Genomic DNA, 20,814 nt, shown 5'->3' with positions numbered 1-20,814 from the left:
ACCGCAGGACAGTGTAGAACGCTCCCGACCGCAGGACAGTGTAGAACGCTCCCGACCGCAGGACAGTGTAGAACGCTCCCGACCGCAGGACCGTGTAGAACGCCTCCCGACCCCAGGACAGTGTAGAACGCTCCCGACCCCAGGACAGTGTAGAACGCTCCCGACCCCAGGACAGTGTAGAACGCTCCCGACCCCAGGACAGTGTAGAACGCTCCCGACCCCAGGACAGTGTAGAACGCTCCCGACCCCAGGACAGTGTAGAACGCTCCCGACCGCAGGACAGTGTAGAACGCTCCCGACCCCAGGACAGTGTAGAACGCTCCCGACCCCAGGACAGTGTAGAACGCTCCCGACCCCGGGACAGTGTAGAACGCTCCCGACCCCGGGACAGTGTAGAACGCCTCCCGACCCCAGGACAGTGTAGAACGCTCCCGACCCCAGGACCGTGTAGAACGCTCCTGACCGCAGGACAGTGTAGAACGCCTGCAAAGACTCCTCCGGAACGGACCTGAAGTGCGTTTTCGTGAAGCGGCCCCAAGACTGGGTTGCCAAGAAAGTTCATGTAAAGCAGGCGTCCCAATACTTTTGACAATATAGTGTATCTAATCGGCATGTTATGGTTACTGATGTCTTCACTCAGCATTTAGGGTTCTGTCCAATCAGAAGCTCCAGCTAGTCTCCTTCTCTGATTTCTTCCGCAAATCCTTTATTCTGAGGGAATTTCTTCCGCCAATCCTTTATTCTGAGGGAATTCCTTCCGCCGATCCTTCATTCTGAGGGAATTCCTTCCGCCGATCCTTTATTCTGAGCGATTTATTCTGAAGGCGCCAATGTTTTCTCCTGAAATAAAAAAGATCTTCATAATTTCCTGCTCTGTGCACTGAGCGGCCCGAACCTACTCTTCTAGGGTCCCCCTGCTGGCTCTTCCTCTTGTGTGTCTGCCACTTGCTATGGGGGCATTCCTGTAGGCTCACTCCCGAGCCGGGCTGTGTGCATCTACAGACAAACAAAGTGCAGATCAGCGCTGTCATTCATTCACACATTCCTCCTCCACCGTGGCCTGCAGCTTGTAGTTGAGCGTTGTCGTAGTTCATTGACACTGACACTCTACAGAGATATGGGCTCAGAGGAAGAGTCTGCAGGGGCCTGACATTGCACCCGTGACCCATCAATTGTGGGTGCAATACGCAGGTACAATAATAATCAAAATAATGTACTTTTTTTCCTGTGCATTTACTATTTTTTCACAAAGGTGAATTTATCCTTTAAGTCAAATGGTTGTCCCAGCAATACTGGGGGGCCGTCCCACCCAGGGGCCATCCCACCCGGGGGCCGTCCCACCCGGGGGCCATCCCACCCGGGGGCCATCCCACCCGGGGGCCGTCCCACCCGGGGGCCATCCCACCCGGGGGCCGTCCCACCCGGTATAATTCAGGCCTTGCAATGGCAGAGAGGAACCGGCACGAGAAATCATGGACAGACGTTATGGTTGTCGCCTTGTCTGCTCTTCACATCCCAGGAATGGACGATCGGCAAGCGGACCGTCTCAGCTGGAACTACCTAGACTCCGGAGAATGGCCTTTCAGGACCTTTGGCCAAGGTGGGGGATGGTAGATGTGGACCTCCTGGCCTCAAGGTTCAAACTGCACAGGTTTATTTCCGGATGCGGGACGCTCTGGTGTCTCCATGAGATCGGTACTGAAATCCGCCTCTCCTCCTCTAAAACGCCCTTCTCACCTGGATCAGGATGGAGGACATTCTAGGGTGGGGGATGGGGTACTCTGACCTCCTGTGAGGGACAAGAATCCAAACTTTCTGCACTTTGCCCCGATTACCATCAATGGGGGCGATATCCATCCTTGTGATGTTCTTCCAGTCATCTCGCCCTTCCTTCCCTTCCCTTCCTTTCCTCCTTCCTTCCTTCCTTCTTCCCTTCTTTCCTTTCCTTCCCTTCCTTTTCTTCCTTCCCTTCCTTTTCTTCCTTCCCTTCCTTCCTTCCTTCCTTCCTTCCTTCCTTCCTTCCTTCTTTCCCTCCCTTCCTTCTTTCCCTCCCTTCCTTCTTTCCCTCCCTTCCTTCTTTCCCTCCCTTCCTTCTTTCCCTCCCTTCCTTCTTTCCCTCCCTTCCTTCTTTCCCTCCCTTCCTTCTTTCCCTCCCTTCCTTCTTTCCCTCCCTTCCTTCTTTCCCTCCCTTCCTTCCTTCCCTTTCTTCCCTTTCCTTTCCTTCCCTTCCTTGGTTAAAGGGGTTGTAAAGGTTTGTGCATCTGATGCATTGAGGTGAAAAAACACCTGGGCAGACACGGGGGCCCCCCTGTTTTACTTACCTGAGCCGTTCACCTGCTGTGCGTTTCCCCAGCGTCCTTCTCCACGGAGTCTCGCCATTGGCTCCCGCTACGGTCAATCAAATCCAATGACGCAGGCGCCAGTGGGAGGGGCCGAGTCATACACTCTGCATCTATGGACCCCTGCAAGGTAACCCCCTCGGGAGAGAACTTCCCAGAAGGGGTTATCTAATGCGGGGAGAAACCGCCGTGGGACCCCAGAAGAGGAGGATCTGCACAGTGGAGGGAAGTGTGACATGTTTGTTATTTAAAAAAAAAAAAAAACACAAAGCTTTAGAGCCGGTTCACACCGGGGTGGCACGACTCTGGCCACTACATTGCAAAAAAGCGACCTGAGCGCAGACCACATCGCGTCATGGGGCGACTTCAAGTCACCTCAAGGATGGGAGACTTTCCAGTGGCCAATCAAACAAGAATCAGCTCTGTGGGAGGGGGGAGGGAGGGGTTTGCCTGAGAAATGTTATGTTCCTGGAAAGTAGCTTCAGTTAAGACACAGGATCCGACTTCTGAGGCGACTTCCATTGAAATCAATGGGTACAAATCGCCTCCAGCCAATAGCTTCTCCAGCCAATAGCTTCTCCAGCCAATAGCTTCTCCCGCCTAAGGCTCCACCAGCCAATAGCTTCTCCCACCTATAGCTTCTCCCGCCAATAGCGTCTCCCACCAATAGCTTCTCCCGCCTAAGGCTCCACCAGCCAATAGCTTCGCCCGCCAATAGCTTCTCCAGCCAATAGCTCCACCAGCCAATAGCTTCTCCCGCCAATAGCTTCTCCCGCCTAAGGCTCCACCAGCCAATAGCTTCTCCCGCCTAAGGCTCCACCAGCCAATAGCTTCTCCCACCTATAGCTTCTCCCGCCAATAGCGTCTCCCACCAATAGCTTCTCCCGCCAATAACTTCTCCTACCTAAGGCTCCACCAGCCAATAGCGTCTCCAGCCAATAGCTTCTCCCGCCAATAGCTTCTCCCGCCAATAGCTTCTCCAGCCAATAGCTTCTCCCGCCAATAGCGTCTCCCACCAATAGCTTCTCCCGCCAATAGCGTCTCCCACCAATAGCTTCTCCCGCCAATAACTTCTCCTACCTAAGGCTCCACCAGCCAATAGCGTCTCCAGCCAATAGCTTCTCCCGCCAATAGCTTCTCCCGCCAATAGCTTCTCCAGCCAATAGCTTCTCCCGCCAATAGCTTCTCCCGCCAATAGCTTCTCCAGCCAATAGCTTCTCCCGCCAATAGCTTCTCCCGCCAATAGCTTCTCCAGCCAATAGCTTCTCCCGCCAATAGCTTCTCCCGCCAATAGCTTCTCCTGCCAATAGCTTCTCCCACCTAAGGCTCCACCAGCCAATAGCTTCTCCAGCCAATAGCTTCTCCAGCCTGTAGCTTCTCCAGCCAATAGCTTCTCCAGCCTGTAGCTTCTCCAGCCAATAGCTTCTCCAGCCAATAGCTTCTCCCGCCAATAGCTTCTCCCGCCAATAGCTTCTCCAGCCAATAGCTTCGCCCGCCAATAGCTTCTCCCGCCAATAGCTTCTCCAGCCAATAGCTTCGCCCGCCAATAGCTTCTCCCGCCAATAGCTTCTCCCGCCAATAGCTTCTCCAGCCAATAGCTTCTCCCACCTAAGGCTCCACCAGCCAATAGCTTCTCCAGCCAATAGCTTCGCCCGCCAATAGCTTCGCCCACCAATAGCTTCGCCAGCCAATAGCTTCTCCCGCCAATAGCTTCTCCAGCCAATAGCTTCTCCCACCTAAGGCTCCACCAGCCAATAGCTTCTCCCGCCAATAGCTCCTCCAGCCAATAGCTCCTCCAGCCAATAGCTTCTCCAGCCAATAGCTTCTCCAGCCAATAGCTTCTCCCGCCTGTAGCTTCTCCCGCCTGTAGCTTCTCCAGCCAATAGCTCCTCTAGCCAATAGCTTCTCCCGCCTATAGCTTCTCCAGCCAATAGCTTCTCCCACCTATAGCTTCTCCAGCCAATAGCTTCTCCAGCCAATAGCTCCTCTAGCCAATAGCTTCTCCCACCTGTAGCTTCTCCAGCCAATAGCTTCTCCAGCCAATAGCTTCTCCCGCCTGTAGCTTCTCCAGCCAATAGCTTCTCCCGCCTGTAGCTTCTCCAGCCAATAGCTTCTCCCGCCTGTAGCTTCTCCAGCCAATAGCTTCTCCCGCCAATAGCTTCTCCCACCTAAGGCTCCACCGACCACCAGCCAATATTGGGGGCAGGTGGCACATTTACGTGTCAAGGTCACCTTCATCTTGTCGGATTTGAAGCATTATTTCTTCTAGCCCGCTATTTGTACTCTTGGCTGTCTATATGGGTGTAAAGTGTTCATTATGTGATGTATTTATTTTTGTAATCTTTTTAGTTCTAGAAAGTGAAAATGATCGTTGATTGCTATGATTTAAGGAACGGGAATATTGTGTGTTGTAGAGGCGCTGAACTAAGATCCGCTAATTCTAGCGCTATGGTGGAGCCGCCTAATTTCTCAGGTAGATTTGTTGCAAAAAGTAACGCACTTTGCGCAAATGAAGCTGTGCCCGGCCTCTGATTGGCAGGCGACGCTACGTAGTCGTGGAAGGATGGACTCCGCTTTATCTGCCAGGGCTTCCCAGATTACATCATACGGGAAGATGGGACTAGAAGCGGGGAAAGAATGGGAGCTCTCTCTGCTTTTCCGCACGCCCTGCGCCAGGGAGAAGTGAAACTTAAAACTAAAAGCCGGTGCTTGAAGAAGAGAAAAGAATTTATTTTCTGTCCCGTGAGCGCCCGTAGTGTTTGGGAGGGCCGAGTTAAGATAGTCGCAGCCTCACCCGCTTTTGTTAAATGAACAGACGCAAGAAACCAGGCCACCGGGGCGAAGCAGAATGCTGCCCTCCACTTTGCTGTTGTCTTTGTTGGGAAATATCGCTTCCCGATCTTGTAGCGAGCGTTCTATCCGTAGTTTGCAGCAGAGCGGCGAGCCTGTATGCTGTTTACAGAATGTACGTGTGCTGTTTGACAGGCCTAATGGCCCCTACAGCTGTTAGAAGGGGGGAGGGTGAGGTGTGTGTAGGCTGAATCTCTAAGCAGCTTCCTGCTCACCACTTCTACATTCACGTCTTTAAAGCCCCAGGACTTCTCTTCCTTCCCTCTCTTTGGTTTTCTATCCTTCTTTTAGCCCGGATTCTACAAATGTAAGTTGTGATTGCCTGGAATGTGTGCTTTCAATGCTTTGCATGTTGCCGGATCTCCTAAGTCTTTGTAAGTCCTGGCGGTGGAGACGTCTAGTAGCAGAGGGGTTAGTTCTTCTCGTACTACGCCGATAATCATGTGCTTTGTGTGTATGGCCGGGTGCTTCAATTTTTATCTTGCGGCACGTGGATGGTTTGATGCTTTTGCAGCACCTGTGCCGTGGGCTTGTACCCGGGCCGGACGTGCCGCAAATGCTGGGTTGTAGGAATTCTCCTGAGAAATGACCTTTCCCCTCGGGGGGATAGAATGACCTCGTGGTGTACTTGAACCCTCCCTAGATAGCAATGTTCATTTTGTGGGGGGGGGGGGGGGGGTCGTGTATTTTCTAGTCTAAGGTTATTTTGGAGGAATTGTTGGAAGCTTTGTTCTAGAATACGGTATTGGGGTTTGCAATGTTTGAGGAACCTTTCCAGGAGAACGGAGTACAATGGCCGGCTCTCTCGGATGATGTTGGAGAAGATTCCGCGTTGGACGAGCCGGGATTTCATTGTGCTCCGGCACGGCAGACAAAGAGGCAGCAGATGACTGACTGTGATGGCCGGGGAAGGATTTCATTGGTTTAGACAGCAAGGCTCTGTTGCTGGATAAAAATCCCATTTAACCCCATGCAGCTTCGGCAGCGGACAATACAATACAAGCGCATACATCTGCGTTAAATCTGCAATTTCTCTTCTTTTTTTTCTTTTTTTTTTGTTCATAGCGGCGGACATTTTAAATACCACAGGGACTGTTTTTAATGCAATTGCTGTAAATCTGTATTGGGGCCTGAGCATTGTGGAGGCCTTCAGAGTCTATGTGCCGTGTTCCCATAAATTGGATCAGTACTCCGATTCTATAAATGTTTATTACCTGTGCTGTACATGCAATTGTTCTATACCTATGTGTGCTTTTACATGACGGGCTCCTCTATATATGTGCTTTACATAGAAATGAAGGGTCTATAATTTCTCTCATAGGTGTATTTTATATGATGAAGACAGAATATCAACCAAAACTCCAGAGAAGTCACATGATACAAATGTTATACATGGAGGAAAATAAGTATTTGACCCCGTTAGTAGTTGGGGGAGGTTCCTTAGTAGTTGGGGGAGGTTCCTTAGTAGTTGGGGGAGGTTCCTTAGTAGTTGGGGGAGGTTCCTTAGTAGTTGGGGGAGGTTCCTTGTTGGGAAGCACAGAGGTCAGACGTTTCTTGTAGTTGGTGATCAGGTCCATGCCTTTGTTTAGGTGGAAGATGACTGCAGCAAAAAAATAAAAATAAGTTCCCCAATGCATCAAACCGCAGTTGACAATACGCACTCCCATGGGAACATGTATGTCTAGGATTAGGGTTAGTCTGTAACATTTGGTGGGACCAGTATTGGGGCGATGAACCACCATCTAAAGTGAATGGGTTCCATTGATCTTTCTCTTCTTTCTATTAGACAAGGTCTGTCTTTTGTCAGCAAATAATGACGATTACCTTATGTGGATCTAAAAGTTTTAGTTACATTTCTGATCATATTATTCTATCATTTCCATATAAATGGCAGATGATCTGTTAGAAAATTGAGGCTTACATTTGGAAATGCAGAAACGATGTTGGTGACGATCTTCAGAAAACTGCAGGGAAATGTTGTGGGAAGTGTTGTTGTCTCGCCCAGGTTGTCTCGTCCACGTTGTCTCGTCCACGTTGTCTCGTCCACGATTTCTCGCCCACGTTGTCTCATCCACGATTTCTCGCTCAGGTTGTCTCGCCCACGTTGTCTCGCCCAGGTTGTCTCGTCCACGTTGTCTCGTCCACGTTGTCTCGTCCACGATTTCTCGCCCACGTTGTCTCATCCACGATTTCTCGCCCAGGTTGTCTCGCCCACGTTGTCTCGTCCACGTTGTCTCGTCCACGTTGTCTCGTCCACGTTGTCTCGTCCACGTTGTCTCGTCCACGTTGTCTCGTCCACGTTGTCTCGTCCACGTTGTCTCGCCCACGTTGTCTCGCCCACGTTGTCTCGTCCACGTTGTCTCGTCCACGTTGTCTCGTCCACGTTGTCTCGTCCACGATTTCTCGCCCAGGTTGTCTCGCCCAGGTTGTCTCGCCCACGTTGTCTCGCCCACGTTGTCTCGCCCACGTTGTCTCGCCCACGTTGTCTCGTCTTCTTACACCAGTATTACATTTTGGATTTGTCAGCCTTCAGCCTTTTTTTGGTTATGCTCTAAAGCAGGGGTCTCAATCTGGGGTCTCAATCTCTCAATCAGCTGTTGAGAAACTACAAGTCCCATCATGCCTCTGCCTGTGGGAGTCAGGCTTGTAACTGTCATGCTTGCAATGCCTCATGGGACTTGTAGTTTCGCAACAGCTGGAGGGCAGCCAGTTTGAGACCCCTACTCTAAAGCATTTAGGCAGCTCCAGTGCGCGTTCCCATGTAGCAGGATTACAGCTGTCATTGAGACACAATCCTCAGTTTGTTGCCATCACAATGGATTGATGCATCTCCTATCCATGTGGACAGTTGTCTGGGCATCTCTGAAATCTCACTTATTGGAGTTAAAATGTAAGAATAGCACTTTAAGTTCCATTATAATCGGCCTTTCTTTAGACAGAGGTTGTCTATATTCCCTTTCTGATTTCTGAAGATATAAGTGCAGGATGATTTCTTTTGAAACCTGTTCTTCAGAGAATACTGAAATATAAGTGGGTTCACCTTGGTGTCTCGGATCTACCTACCTTCTTATCTCCTGGTGATACACGTTGTAGGGTAGCTGGTTTCCTAGATGTTCTTTACAAATGCAGGCATTCACCTTTGCTCTGAAATATTGGAGGACCAATTTGTTGCTCCCATTCTTTAATGATCATTTATGTTTTTTTATATACTTTGACAATTATGCAACAAAATATTAAATTATACATTTGTTGGACAAAACGCAATGGGTTCATTTTGGCGTAATGTATGGATACCGATTACATGAATATCGCTCCTTTTTGTACTAATAATTACTTTGTTCTCTCTATTCACAGAGTTGTTCAGAAAGCACTTCAATTGATGGACCCGAAACAGACCAAATTGAAGCGGGGCCAGTTAATCATGTTCAAGAAGGAAGGCTGAACCTGGAATGTGACCCTGGCCTGCTAAATAAGGGATGCAAAGACTTACAAAACGGCCTTTTAATGGAAACAAATTCGTGGTTAAGCAATATCCCTGTTCCTCAAAACTCTGGAGACAAAATCAGTTGGGACAACCCTCCTGTACCTAATCATGCTGCTATCAACGACAGCTCAAGTCTAGAAGATGCCAAAAACCTAGTAGCATTCTCTGCTGTAGCCGAGGCCATGTCTTATGGCATTCCAAGATCAGGGACTCCCTCAATGCCATCAGTGCAGCTATATGAAAAATTTAACTATGAGATGAACAGAGAAAGCTCTGGCCCCTCGGCACACAAACCTCTCGATTGTCCAGAAGATCTAAATACTCTAAAGACAGCTCTTCAACGTGCAAAACATGGCGTGAAGCCTCCAAATTGTAACTGTGATGGGCCAGAGTGTCCAGATTACTTAGACTGGTTGCAGAATAAGATCAAAGGTCACCCAGAAAGCTCACAGCACCGTCTGAGTCACATAGGAAGGGAAATGATCGATAATTCGTATCCTAAAGATCAGGTGCTTTCCCTAGAAAACAAAACTACAAAATGTACATCTGGTCCTCTTCCCTTTTCTCAGAATGCATTGAGTATTGCAAAAGAGAAGAACATTAGTCTTCAAACTGCAATTGCAATTGAAGCTCTTACACAACTCTCCTCTGCACTTCCACAGCCAAACACAGATTCTCCCCATGGCCCACCCCAGTCCTCTGTACCCAACCATGGACATCTACCATATTTCCCATCAGCGAGAAATGACCAAGGTCATGGCTTGCCAATATCCTGCAATGAACTCTTTCACAATCAGCAGTACACTGGTAAAAATGCACTTCCAATGTCACAGCCTGCAAGGCATACTTCTTGGGAACAAACCAAAAAGGCAAGTTTTCAAGAAGAGCAATACATTCCAGAAAATCACCTCGCTCACGGCTCCCCTGTACTGAAGAACCAGATCTCCACCCCTCAAAAGCCAGAATTCATGCAGCAGTGGGTTCAAACTCCGGAGCAATTAAAATCACCTTCAGATCCCATGACTGGGTTAAAGCAATTGCTTGGAGATGCAAATGATTACATTAAATCAGTGTTCAAAGGACCCGAATCCTTACCCACCAAAGTCAAAAAGTCAAGACAAAGTTCCGTGAAAAAAGAAGCAGCAGAAATGTACAAAATGTCACCAAATCAACAGCAGATGTCGTCTCCGCTGTTCCAAGAGGCGGATTTTCATAGGACAGCTCAGGCGGCACTCCAGCAACATCTTCACCATAAACGCAACCTTTTCTTAGATTCAAACAGTGTGCAGGAAGGTTCACAAGAACAACCTCATTGGTGGGTCCCAAATTCCCAAAAGGTTCCAAAGACCGTAGATAAACCCGTGAAGGAGAGGAAAAAAAGAGGACAGTCCCCTTCAAATAAAAAAGCAGAGCTGAAAATTAAAACTCCACGGAAACCAATACAAATTAAAAAGCCGAGACAAAAAGATGGGCAGCCTGTGTTCATGCCTCAGACCCAGATCAACATAGAAGAGTTTCGGCATGCTCCAAGTGTAGAACCTCAGCCAAAACAAAATGACCATCGATCTATTCCTAACCTTGATAACCAATATAATTCAAACACTCAGGAATTGTGCACTGAAAGTCAAGGTGATGGACAAGGCAGTGGTTTGTCTCATTCGGTTTTGCGAACTAATGCTTTGGGTCAAAAAGATTCATGTTCCAGGTCTTCTATAGAAGAAACTAGCTCCAGCTCTGGACCACGTGACTCTAATGATCAACAAGCAAGCACAGGCAATGCTTCTGCTCAGAATGAGTCTATTGATGACAAATTTGAAGATCTAATTAGGCAGTTTGAAGCTGAATTTGGTGAACAATTTCCACTCCCTGGTGCAGAGATTCCATCTCAAAATGGTGGAGGTCCTCCAAAATCGGCAATGGAGTTACAATCGAAACTTCCATTTCCTTCCCAAATGTTACCGGCTGACACCACCACACGCTCGCTTACCCATTCTAACCCAACACTTTCAAACACATCTCTACCACAGCAGATGCCCGATAACCTTGAGAACCTCTTCTCCTCAAAATCTCCTAAAAATATCAAAATTGAATCTTCTGGTGCTCTTACAGTGGTGTCCACCACATGCTTCTACTCAGAGGAAAATCAGCAACTTGACGGAACTCCTACAAAAAGTGATCTGCCTTTTAATCCTACGCTTGCTGGGTTTTTAGAATCCCCAATGAATTATCTGACCTCACCGACCAAGAGCTTACTGGACACTCCAGCTAAAGCAGCTCAGGCTGAATTCCCAACTTGTACATGTGTAGGTAAGTGCAAAGATTTCACTTCAACTATTTGCACATCTAATATTTAGACGTAAAGTTGATCCAGGGACTTTCTGGGTGCCTCTCGGGGGATCAGGAAGGATTTTTTTCCCCCTGCTGGAACAAATTGGATCATGCTTTTTTATTGGGGTTTTTGCCTTCTTCTGGATCGATTGTGTATATAGGATTGTGTATATAGGATTGTGTATATGTTGGTTAAACTGCATGGACTTGTGTCTTTTTTTTTTTAACCAGATTAACTGTGTAACTATCGAATTCATAATCATGATTTAGAGTTGATGGTCCTGGTTAAAAAATCAAGTGTGCTGGAGAATGTATGTACTAATAGTAGTAGGACGTAGAACTTGTGGCCTTCGTAGTCCTTAAAAGACTGGACAGTTCTTGGATCTTTCACCATAACCAATGACTTGTATTTTGTATGTCCAATTGTTATAACTAAAAGCCATATAGAATACTTACCCATGTTCTAAATATATGTTAATGAACATATAATATTTGGGTATCTTCAAGCATATACTGTTCATTTGAATTGAATGTAATATTCTGAGCCCACTGTGTAGTCTTTCAGACATCTGAGGTGGTACCTCCATATACATTCTGGGGAACCACCTCAAGAAGAAATTCAAGAATCCCGCCAAGTAATGCATTTGTTTTGTGGGAGGTACCGTATTTGCCGGCGTATAAGACGACCGCCTAATTTTCCAGCCAAAATGTTGGTTTTGGGATATACTCACCGTATAAGACTACCCCCTTCCTACTAGTCATGCCTCGCCTCACGGTGCCACCATTACATGCCAGACTATGCCACTACATGCCAGACTGTGCCCCATTACATGCCAGACTGTGCCCCATTACATGCCAGACTGTGCCCCATTACATGACCAGACTGTGCCCCATTACATGACCAGACTGTGCCCCATTACATGGCCAGACTGTGCCCCATTACATGGCCAGACTGTGCCCCATTACATGGCCAGACTGTGCCCCATTACATGCCAGACTGTGCCCCATTACATGCCAGACTGTGCCCCATTACATGCCAGACTGTGCCCCATTACATGACCAGACTGTGCCCCATTACATGACCAGACTGTGCCCCATTACATGGCAGACTGTGCCCCATTACATGACCAGACTGTGCCCCATTACATGACCAGACTGTGCCCCATTACATGACCAGACTGTGCCCCATTACATGGCAGACTGTGCCCCATTACATGACCAGACTGTGCCCCATTACATGACCAGACCTTGCCCTTGCCTTATCCCATGCGAATCGCGGCCGTGTAACCCAACATCTTACCTTACCAGAATCGCGGCCGTACGATTTTTCAAAAGCCGCGCCACCGACGTCTTCTGTTCCGTGATAGGCGGAACATTCAGCTTCCCAGGAGGCACTGTGTTCAGTGTTCGCCTATCACGGAGGCCCTCTCGTCCGAGGACAAGAGGGCCTCCGTATTGGGCGGACACTAAACACAGGACGAGAGGCCCTCCGTGATAGGCGGACACTGAACACAGTGCCTCCTGGGAAGCTGATTGTTTCCGCCTATCACGGAACAGAAGACGTAGGAGGCGTGGCTTTTGAAAAATCGTACGGCCGCGATTCTGGTAAGATGTTAGGTTACCGGCGTATAAGACGACCCCCGACTTATAAAAAGATTTTAAGGGGTTAGAAAGTCGTCTTATACGCCGGAAAATACGGTAACTAAGACAATTTGCACTTACCTTGGCTAAGAGTGCAGAGGTGACACAAATTATGACACCACAAAGGTAAATTAGACAAAGTTTTACCTCCCACAACATGACCTCAATATACTGTAGAGTGATTCCTTAAAGAAAAATTCAAATCCTGTAGCTGGTGACTTTTAATGTAAGGACACTTACCTGTCCAGGGAACCAGCGATGTCCTCACCAGAGCCGGTTCCTCAATCAGTGGGTGCAGGCGCCACCATCTCTAGTAAGGGAAATCTTGCGGCTCCACAGCCGGTTTTCTACTCTGTATGCGTGAGCCACGCTGCGCCTTGTGAATGGTTGAAGGAGAAGGGCCAAACTTGACTTCATAACCCCCCCAAAAAGAGCCAAATGAGGCAGTGGAGGGGGGAGGATGCAAACAAGCAGATCGTCCCATTTTGGGTGAAGTTGCGCTTATTTTTTTTCCAGTCCTGGGGAAAAACATGGAATTGCAGTCCTGAGCTGTGGTGACTGATTTCCAGTTGCTGGCGGTGCTTTTATTACCATTCTCAAATATTGCATGCATAATTATTATTACAAAGTTGGCCATCCCTGCAAGCATATGATTGTCTATAAGTAATCATTTCCTCAGATGAGCTTCCCTTCCCCCGACGTGACTGAAATGTCATGTGAAAGTTCAGCCCATAATCCCTCACCTGTGGTGTTCCCGTAGTCCTCTGATATGATTGGTAATGCTCCATACAAGGGAAGATTGTTATATCGATGGGTAGAAAATATCAAATATTGGCCTGTATGTGATCAGCATAAGAAGATTCTAATTATTAAGAAGGTTTATTAAGGTTTTTGTAAAATAATTTCTAAATATAAACCACAAGGACTTGTCCACCTGCCCATTTTCTGTACATAATGGTTGTCAGACTTTCTCTGCCAATAAAATGCGGTGTCTGCTCCTCCAAGCTTGGATAGAAGAGTGGCCAGGTGATGGATCTCATTCAAGCCTAGACCGCACTCCTTATAGTACGAGAGGCTTGCCCAGACCCCATCGATCTGTCAGATACTTTGGAGTATCAGGCTGGACCATTCAGAGGAGAAGACCTTTCCATGTGTGAGGGCAGTCAGGGGGGCAGCCGGGGAGGGAAGTCAGGGGGAGCAGTTAGGGGGGGCAGCCGGGGAGGGAAGTCAGGGGGTGCAGCCGGGGAGGGAAGTCAGGGGGAGCAGTCGGGGGGGCAGCCAGGGAGGGAAGTCAGGGGGTGCAGCCGGGGAGGGAAGTCAGGGGGAGCAGTCAGGGGGTGCAGCCGGGGAGGGAAGTCGGGGGGGGGGGCAGCTGGGGAGGGAAGTTGGGGGGGGCAGCCGGGGAGGGAAGTCAGGGGGTGCAGCCGGGGAGGGATGTCAGGGGGAGCTGTCAGGGGGGGGGCAGCCGGGGAGGGAAGTCGGGGGGGGGCAGCCGGGGAGCGAAGTCGGGGGGAGCAGTCAGGGGGTGCAGCCGGGGAGGGATGTCAGGGGGAGCAGCCGGGGAGGGATGTCAGGGGGAGCAGCCGGGGAGGGATGTCAGGGGGAGCAGCCGGGGAGGGAAGTCAGGGGGAGCAGCCGGGGAGGGAAGTCAGGGGGAGCAGCCGGGGAGGGAAGTCAGGGGGTGCAGCCGGGGAGGGATGTCAGGGGGAGCAGCCGGGGAGGGATGTCAGGGGGAGCAGCCGGGGAGGGATGTCAGGGGGAGCAGCCGGGGAGGGATGTCAGGGGGAGCAGCCGGGGAGGGATGTCAGGGGGAACAGTCGGGGGGGCAAGTCAGGGGGGTCAGCCGGGGAGGAAAGTCAGGGGGGTCAGCCGGGGAGGGAAGTCAGGGAGGGCAGCCGGGGAGGGAAGTCAGGGAGGGCAGCCGGGGAGGGAAGTCAGGGAGGGCAGCCGGGGAGGGAAGTCAGGGAGGGCAGCCGGGGAGGGAAGTCAGGGAGGGCAGCCGGGGAGGGAAGTCAGGGAGGGCAGCCGGGGAGGGAAGTCAGGGAGGGCAGCCGGGGAGGGAAGTCAGGGAGGGCAGCCGGGGAGGGAAGTCAGGGGGGCAGCCGGGGAGGGAAGTCAGGGGGAGCAGTCAGGGGGGCAGCCGGGGAGGGAAGTCAGGGGGAGCAGTCAGGGGGTGCAGCTGGGAAGGGATGTCAGGGGGAGCAGTCAGGGGGGTCAGCCGGGGAGGCAAGTCAGGGGGGTCAGCCGGGGAGGAAAGTCAGGGGGGGCAGTCGGGGGGGCAGCCGGGGAGTGAAGTCAGGGGGGGCAGTCAGGGGGGGGCAGCCGGGGAGTGAAGTCAGGGGGAGCAGTCAGGGAGGGCAGCCGGGGAGGGAAGTCAGGGGGAGCAGTCAGGGAGGGAAGTCAGGGGGAGCAGTCAGGGAGGGCAGCCGGGGAGGGAAGTCAGGGGGAGCAGTCAGGGAGGGCAGTCGGGGAGGCAAATCAGGGGGGCAGCCGGGGAGGAAAGTCAGGGGGAGCAGTCAGGAAGGGCAGCCGGGGAGGGAAATCAGGGGGAGCAGTCAGGGAGGGCAGCCGGGGAGGGAAATCAGGGAGGGAAGTCAGGGGGGCAGTCAGGGAGGGAAGTCAGGGGGAGCAGTCAGGGATGGCGTGAGGGCAGGTAGACTTCAGAAAGCATTGTTGCTACACACTCCAAAAAGTCAATTGATGGTATTTTTGGAAGCTCTGTAAACAGACCATTTTCCTTTTTCTGCTCCCCCACCCCTCCAGGGAATAGCCCCCCCCCCCATCCTCGATGTCCTGCACTGTGTAAGGACTGGAGGAAATCCCCGCCCAACATGCAGCTAAATATTCAACAAAACTCATTGAGTTCCCAGCATAGAGCGTGTGTATCGGGGAGATGATCCCATCAATGAATTCTACTTGTACAGAACATTGATGAAATGTCGAAGGTTTGCCCGTGGAGACGCGGTAGTCCAGGCCATACGGATCTGCATTTGTATGGGGTACAGATGGAGAAAATATAAGATGTACTGAACAAACTCTGCACTCCCAATTCTACCCCCCACTTTCATTATCACCACACAACGGGACAGCGAGGGGTAAAACACGGAGCCGTGTATAAATATAATAGAAGCGTTTCCTGTGCAATCGTAGAAACCGTCCCCATCAATATCAGAATACAGAAGAGTCCATCTTGGTGAAAGTAAAGTTCATAAAATACAATTCTGGGAAATCACAACAAATGATCTCAGATAGAAAAGCTCTTTGTATTGCCCCCCCCCCCCCTTTTTTCCCTTTTTTGTTGGTTTTCACTTGGGTTGGGGTCTTTGGTTTACCTTAATGGTGTTCGAGGAAAGTATGTTGTCTGTGCTCCCAGGATAGGAAGGAATAACGGAGTTCAGAATGTGGACTATTCAATATAATTTACATTATTTACATTTCCCACCTCTTATCCTAAGCGCGGGTATTCCATTTATTTTCTATTCAATATAAAGTGTTGATGAATTCAGGATATGATTAATGTTGTACGTTGGATTTTGAATAGATTTGTTTGGTGCTTATTTAATTGATGTATCTGCCCAATGAATTGGCCATTCCTTGTATGCTGGATAACTTAAATAAAGAAATAAAAATAAGAAAAGAAAAGCTCCGATATTCACCCATCAGCCAGAACATTCTGACCCCACAACATGGACTCCACTAGAACTACATGAATGGAGGAGCCAAGGTTTCCCAGCAGAACATTGCTCATCACCTTGCTGGCTTCTTCCCATACTGCAACCTTGTGCCATCTCTTCCCCAGGTAGGTGACGTACCCGACCAGCCACAGGATGGAAAAGAAAACGCCATTCATCAGACCAGGCCATCTTCTTCCATTGCTCTGTGGTGCAGTTCTGATGCTCACGTGCCCATTTTAGGCTGTGGAGACGGGTCAGCATGGAGACCCTGACCGGTCTGTCACTACCCGGCCCCATTGTCGTACTTATCCCTAGCCTAGGTGGTCAGACACTAGAGCTGGCTCTGTGTTCTTCAGCCCCCTTTCCCATAAGGCAAGCAGGCCTACCGGTACTCGCTTCCCTCAGGACTTGTACACAATGCTGTAGTGCTTGGCCACCACACCGGGGCAGGCGTGAACTCGGCAAAGAAAACGGACACTTGTGGTTGGCAGACAGGCAGAGTGGATCAATGACAGTCCAGGTAAAAGGCTGGAAGAGTTTAAAGAATAGTCGTTCTCCCATCTGAGGTCATACACAGGGAAATCCTACGTTTAAAAGCAGAGCAGGGCAGACAAAGTGAGGATAATGCCTGATCAAGCTTCTTATCGCTCTCTATCACAAGCATGAGACTGCAGGTTTGGCTGGCTTATAACAGGTTTGGTCTCCACCCAGAGACTGGCCACATTAATCACCTTGCAGGTGGACAAAGAGGCAAGGAGAAAGCCATAGCTAAAACCAGGATGCTGGAATGAGGAGCAGGAGTGCTAGAGGCTCCTGACACCCATACATCACAAAACGCCATCAGCTTCAGGGACAACATGTTCACTTGCTGCCTAATATATCCCACTCACTTTCAGGCGTCGTAATGAGATAATCGGATTATTCTGGCTGATGGGTGTATAATCGGATGTTGATGAAGTGACGGTTTTATGATTATTTGCACAGAGCGATATCATTTATTATGTTTGATAGATCCAGAAAGGATTAGGCCAAGCATTGGAGGTTATGTTACCTAAAATTACCAATAAATTTAACAAAAGGCAACGTTTTTGTTCAGATTTGAATGGCGGTGATGGGTTAGAGCCCCTGCCAGTCTGGATCACCCGAAAAGAACAAAAACCCAACATATTGGATGCTTGTTCCCATGACAACTGTTGAAGAGGGGGATTTTCCTTCTCACTTCCTGTTGAGTCTACAGGCCAGGAAGTGAAGTAAAATCTCCCCTGTCTGTCTGTCGGAGGTATTTCTACTGGAAAGGTGAGGATTGGGGGTAGGAGAGGAAACTCAAACTTTTCTCTCACATTTGTGATCGGTTGTTTTAGCCAAGCGAGGGTTACTCGTCAGGTTTGTGGGCCTTTAGATTTCCTCATTGAGGAAGAGAAGTTTGATGAACGCACATTGCAGCCAGGGGAAGGTTATCATGGGACTGCGAGGAATGTAATCTGATTGGTTGCTGGCCTATCACCGGTTCTCTTTGATTAGTTATGAATGAGTTAAACTCTTGGATGCTCTTTGCCAATTTACCGCGGAGCAGGAAGCCTTCCAAGGGTTAACCACCCGCCAGTTGCGTAGCGGCGGCTGGCATCCTGTTGCTTAGCAATATACACCACGCCTCTACCACGAGGATATTCCAGCCGTGTTGTGAGGATGAACAGCTGTGTGGTGACTCCGGGAGCCGCATTGTGAAAGTGTCACCACCTGCGAGAAATGCTTTGACACGACTCGCTATCGGACCCCTCACAGAAGAAACCTTTTCTGCCTATCGGAGGCTCAGAGTCTATGGGGGGATTTACTAAAGGCAAATAGACTGTTCCTCCAGAGCTTAGTAAATGAGGGGAAGCTTCATTTTGCAAGGAATAGCCAATCACACGCAAGGAAAATAAAGAAAACTGCATTTTTGCTGACACATGATTGGATGATAGAAGTTGGCAGAGCTTCCCCCGCTTTTACTAAGCTCTGCAATCACCCCTATGTCTAGTATTATGGGTTAAAGAAGGCCCCATAGTATCATGGGTTAAAGAAGGCCCCTTAGTATTGCGGGTTAAAGAAGGCCCCATAGTATCATGGGTTAAAGAAGGCCCCATAGTATCATGGGTTAAAGAAGGCCCCATAGTATCGCGGGTTAAAGAAGGCCCCATAGTATCGCGGGTTAAAGAAGGCTCAATAGTATCGAGGGTTAAAGAAGGCCCCATAATATCATGGGTTAAAGAAGGCCCCATAGTATCGCGGGTTAAAGAAGGCCCCATAGTATCGAGGGTTAAAGAAGGCCCCATAGTATCGCGGGTTAAAGAAGGCCCCATAGTATCGCGGGTTAAAGAAGGCCCCTTAGTATCGCGGGTTAAAGAAGGCCCCATAGTATCGCGGGTTAAAGAAGGCCCCATAGTATCGTGGGTTAAAGAAGGCCCCATAGTATCGCGGGTTAAAGAAGGCCCCATAGTATCGCGGGTTAAAGAAGGCCTCATAGTATCGAGGGTTAAAGAAGGCCCCATAGTATTGCGGGTTAAAGAAGGCCCCATAGTATCGCGGGTTAAAGAAGGCCCCATAGTATCGAGGGTTAAAGAAGGCCCCATAGTATCGCGGGTTAAAGAAGGCCCCATAGTATCGCGGGTTAAAGAAGGCCCCATAGTATCGCGGGTTAAAGAAGGCCCCATAGTATCGCGGGTTAAAGAAGGCCCCTTAGTATCGCGGGTTAAAGAAGGCCCCATAGTATCGCGGGTTAAAGAAGGCCCCATAGTATCGCGGGTTAAAGAAGGCCCCATAGTATCGCGGGTTAAAGAAGGCCCCATAGTATCGCGGGTTAAAGAAGGCCCCATAGTATCGCGGGTTAAAGAAGGCCCCATAGTATCATGGGTTAAAGAAGGCCCCATAGTATCGAGGGTTAAAGAAGGCCCCATAGTATCGAGGGTTAAAGAAGGCCCCATAGTATCGCGGGTTAAAGAAGGCCCCATAGTATCGAGGGTTAAAGAAGGCCCCATAGTATCGAGGGTTAAAGAAGGCCCCATAGTATCGCGGGTTAAAGAAGGCCTCATAGTATCGCGGGTTAAAGAAGGCCTCATAGTATCAAGGGTTAGAGAAGGCCCCTCACCACCACAGCGCATGTATTAAAATATGCGTCACCACAACGCATGTATTAAAATGTGCGTCACCACAACGCGTGTATTAAAATGTGCGTCACCACAGCGCATGTATTAAAATGTGCGTCACCACAACGCGTGTATTAAAATGTGCGTCACCACAGCGCGTGTATTAAAATGTGCGTCACCATAACGCATGTATTAAAATGTGCGTCACCACAACGCGTGTATTAAAATGTGCGTCACCACCACAACGCATGTATTAAAATGTGCGTCACCACAGCGCTTGTATTAAAATGTGCGTCACCACAACGCGTGTATTAAAATGTGCGTCACCACAACGCATGTATTAAAATGTGCGTCACCACAGCGCGTGTATTAAAATGTGCGTCACCACAGCGCATGTATTAAAATGTGCGTCACCACAACGCGTGTATTAAAATGTGCGTCACCACAGCGCATGTATTAAAATGTGCGTCACCACAACGCTTGTATTAAAATGTGCGTCACCACAACGCGTGTATTAAAATGTGCGTCACCACAACGCGTGTATTAAAATGTGCGTCACCACAGCGCATGTATTAAAATGTGCGTCACCACAGCGGATGTATTAAAATATGCGTCACCACAACGCATGTATTAAAATGTGCGTCACCACAGCGCATGTATTAAAATGTGCGTCACCACAACGCATGTATTAAAATGTGCGTCACCACAGCGCGTGTATTAAAATGTGCGTCACCACAACGCGTGTATTAAAATGTGCGTCACCACAGCGCATGTATTAAAATGTGCGTCACCACAACGCATGTATTAAAATGTGCGTCACCACAACGCGTGTATTAAAATGTGCGTCACCACAACGCATGTATTAAAATGTGCGTCACCACAACGCGTGTATTAAAATGTGCGTCACCACAACGCTTGTATTAAAATGTGCGTCACCACAACGCTTGTATTAAAATGTGCGTCACCACAACGCGTGTATTAAAATGTGCGTCACCACAACGCGTGTATTAAAATGTGCGTCACGGCATTGGACGGCGATGAGGACGTGACGTAGCGCGAGTGAGGTGGGAGGTGTAGGACGGCTCGATGGCGGCAGGAGACACACGCCGCTCTGAGACTCCGTCGGCACCGCTCGTGACCTCGCAGACCACAGCGTGTGTTTTGTGAGAAGCAAGCGGGTGCCGCAACCCCGCCGCATCCCCGCTTGGGACCGGGAATACCACCCTGGAAACCGCCAGTGAACGAGCCCCCGCTGGACACGCAGCGCCGGAGAAACTGAAGCTGCTGCGCTCTCAGCACTGACGTCAGCAGCCTGTGTGGGGATATGCGCTTCAGGGGCTGTCAGAAACCCATCGGAGACATGTAGCCGGGCAGTG

The 20,814-nt window shown here is 49.7% G+C and overlaps 1 protein-coding gene across 1 annotated transcript in view; it reads left to right on the top strand.

Moving 5' to 3' along the window:
- TET3 (tet methylcytosine dioxygenase 3) overlaps positions 1-20,814 on the top strand; it is a 178,427-nt gene that overhangs the window by 55,770 nt on the left and 101,843 nt on the right. The window contains exon 4 of the mRNA XM_040342173.1: positions 8,544-10,980. Coding sequence (XP_040198107.1) covers positions 8,544-10,980 — 2,437 coding nt within the window. The remainder of the gene's footprint in view (positions 1-8,543; positions 10,981-20,814) is intronic.

The sequence above is a fragment of the Rana temporaria genome, chromosome 3 (assembly GCF_905171775.1).
Source record: "Rana temporaria chromosome 3, aRanTem1.1, whole genome shotgun sequence".
NCBI classification, from domain to species: Eukaryota; Metazoa; Chordata; class Amphibia; order Anura; family Ranidae; genus Rana; species Rana temporaria.
This window is presented reverse-complemented; position numbering and strand designations above follow the sequence as displayed.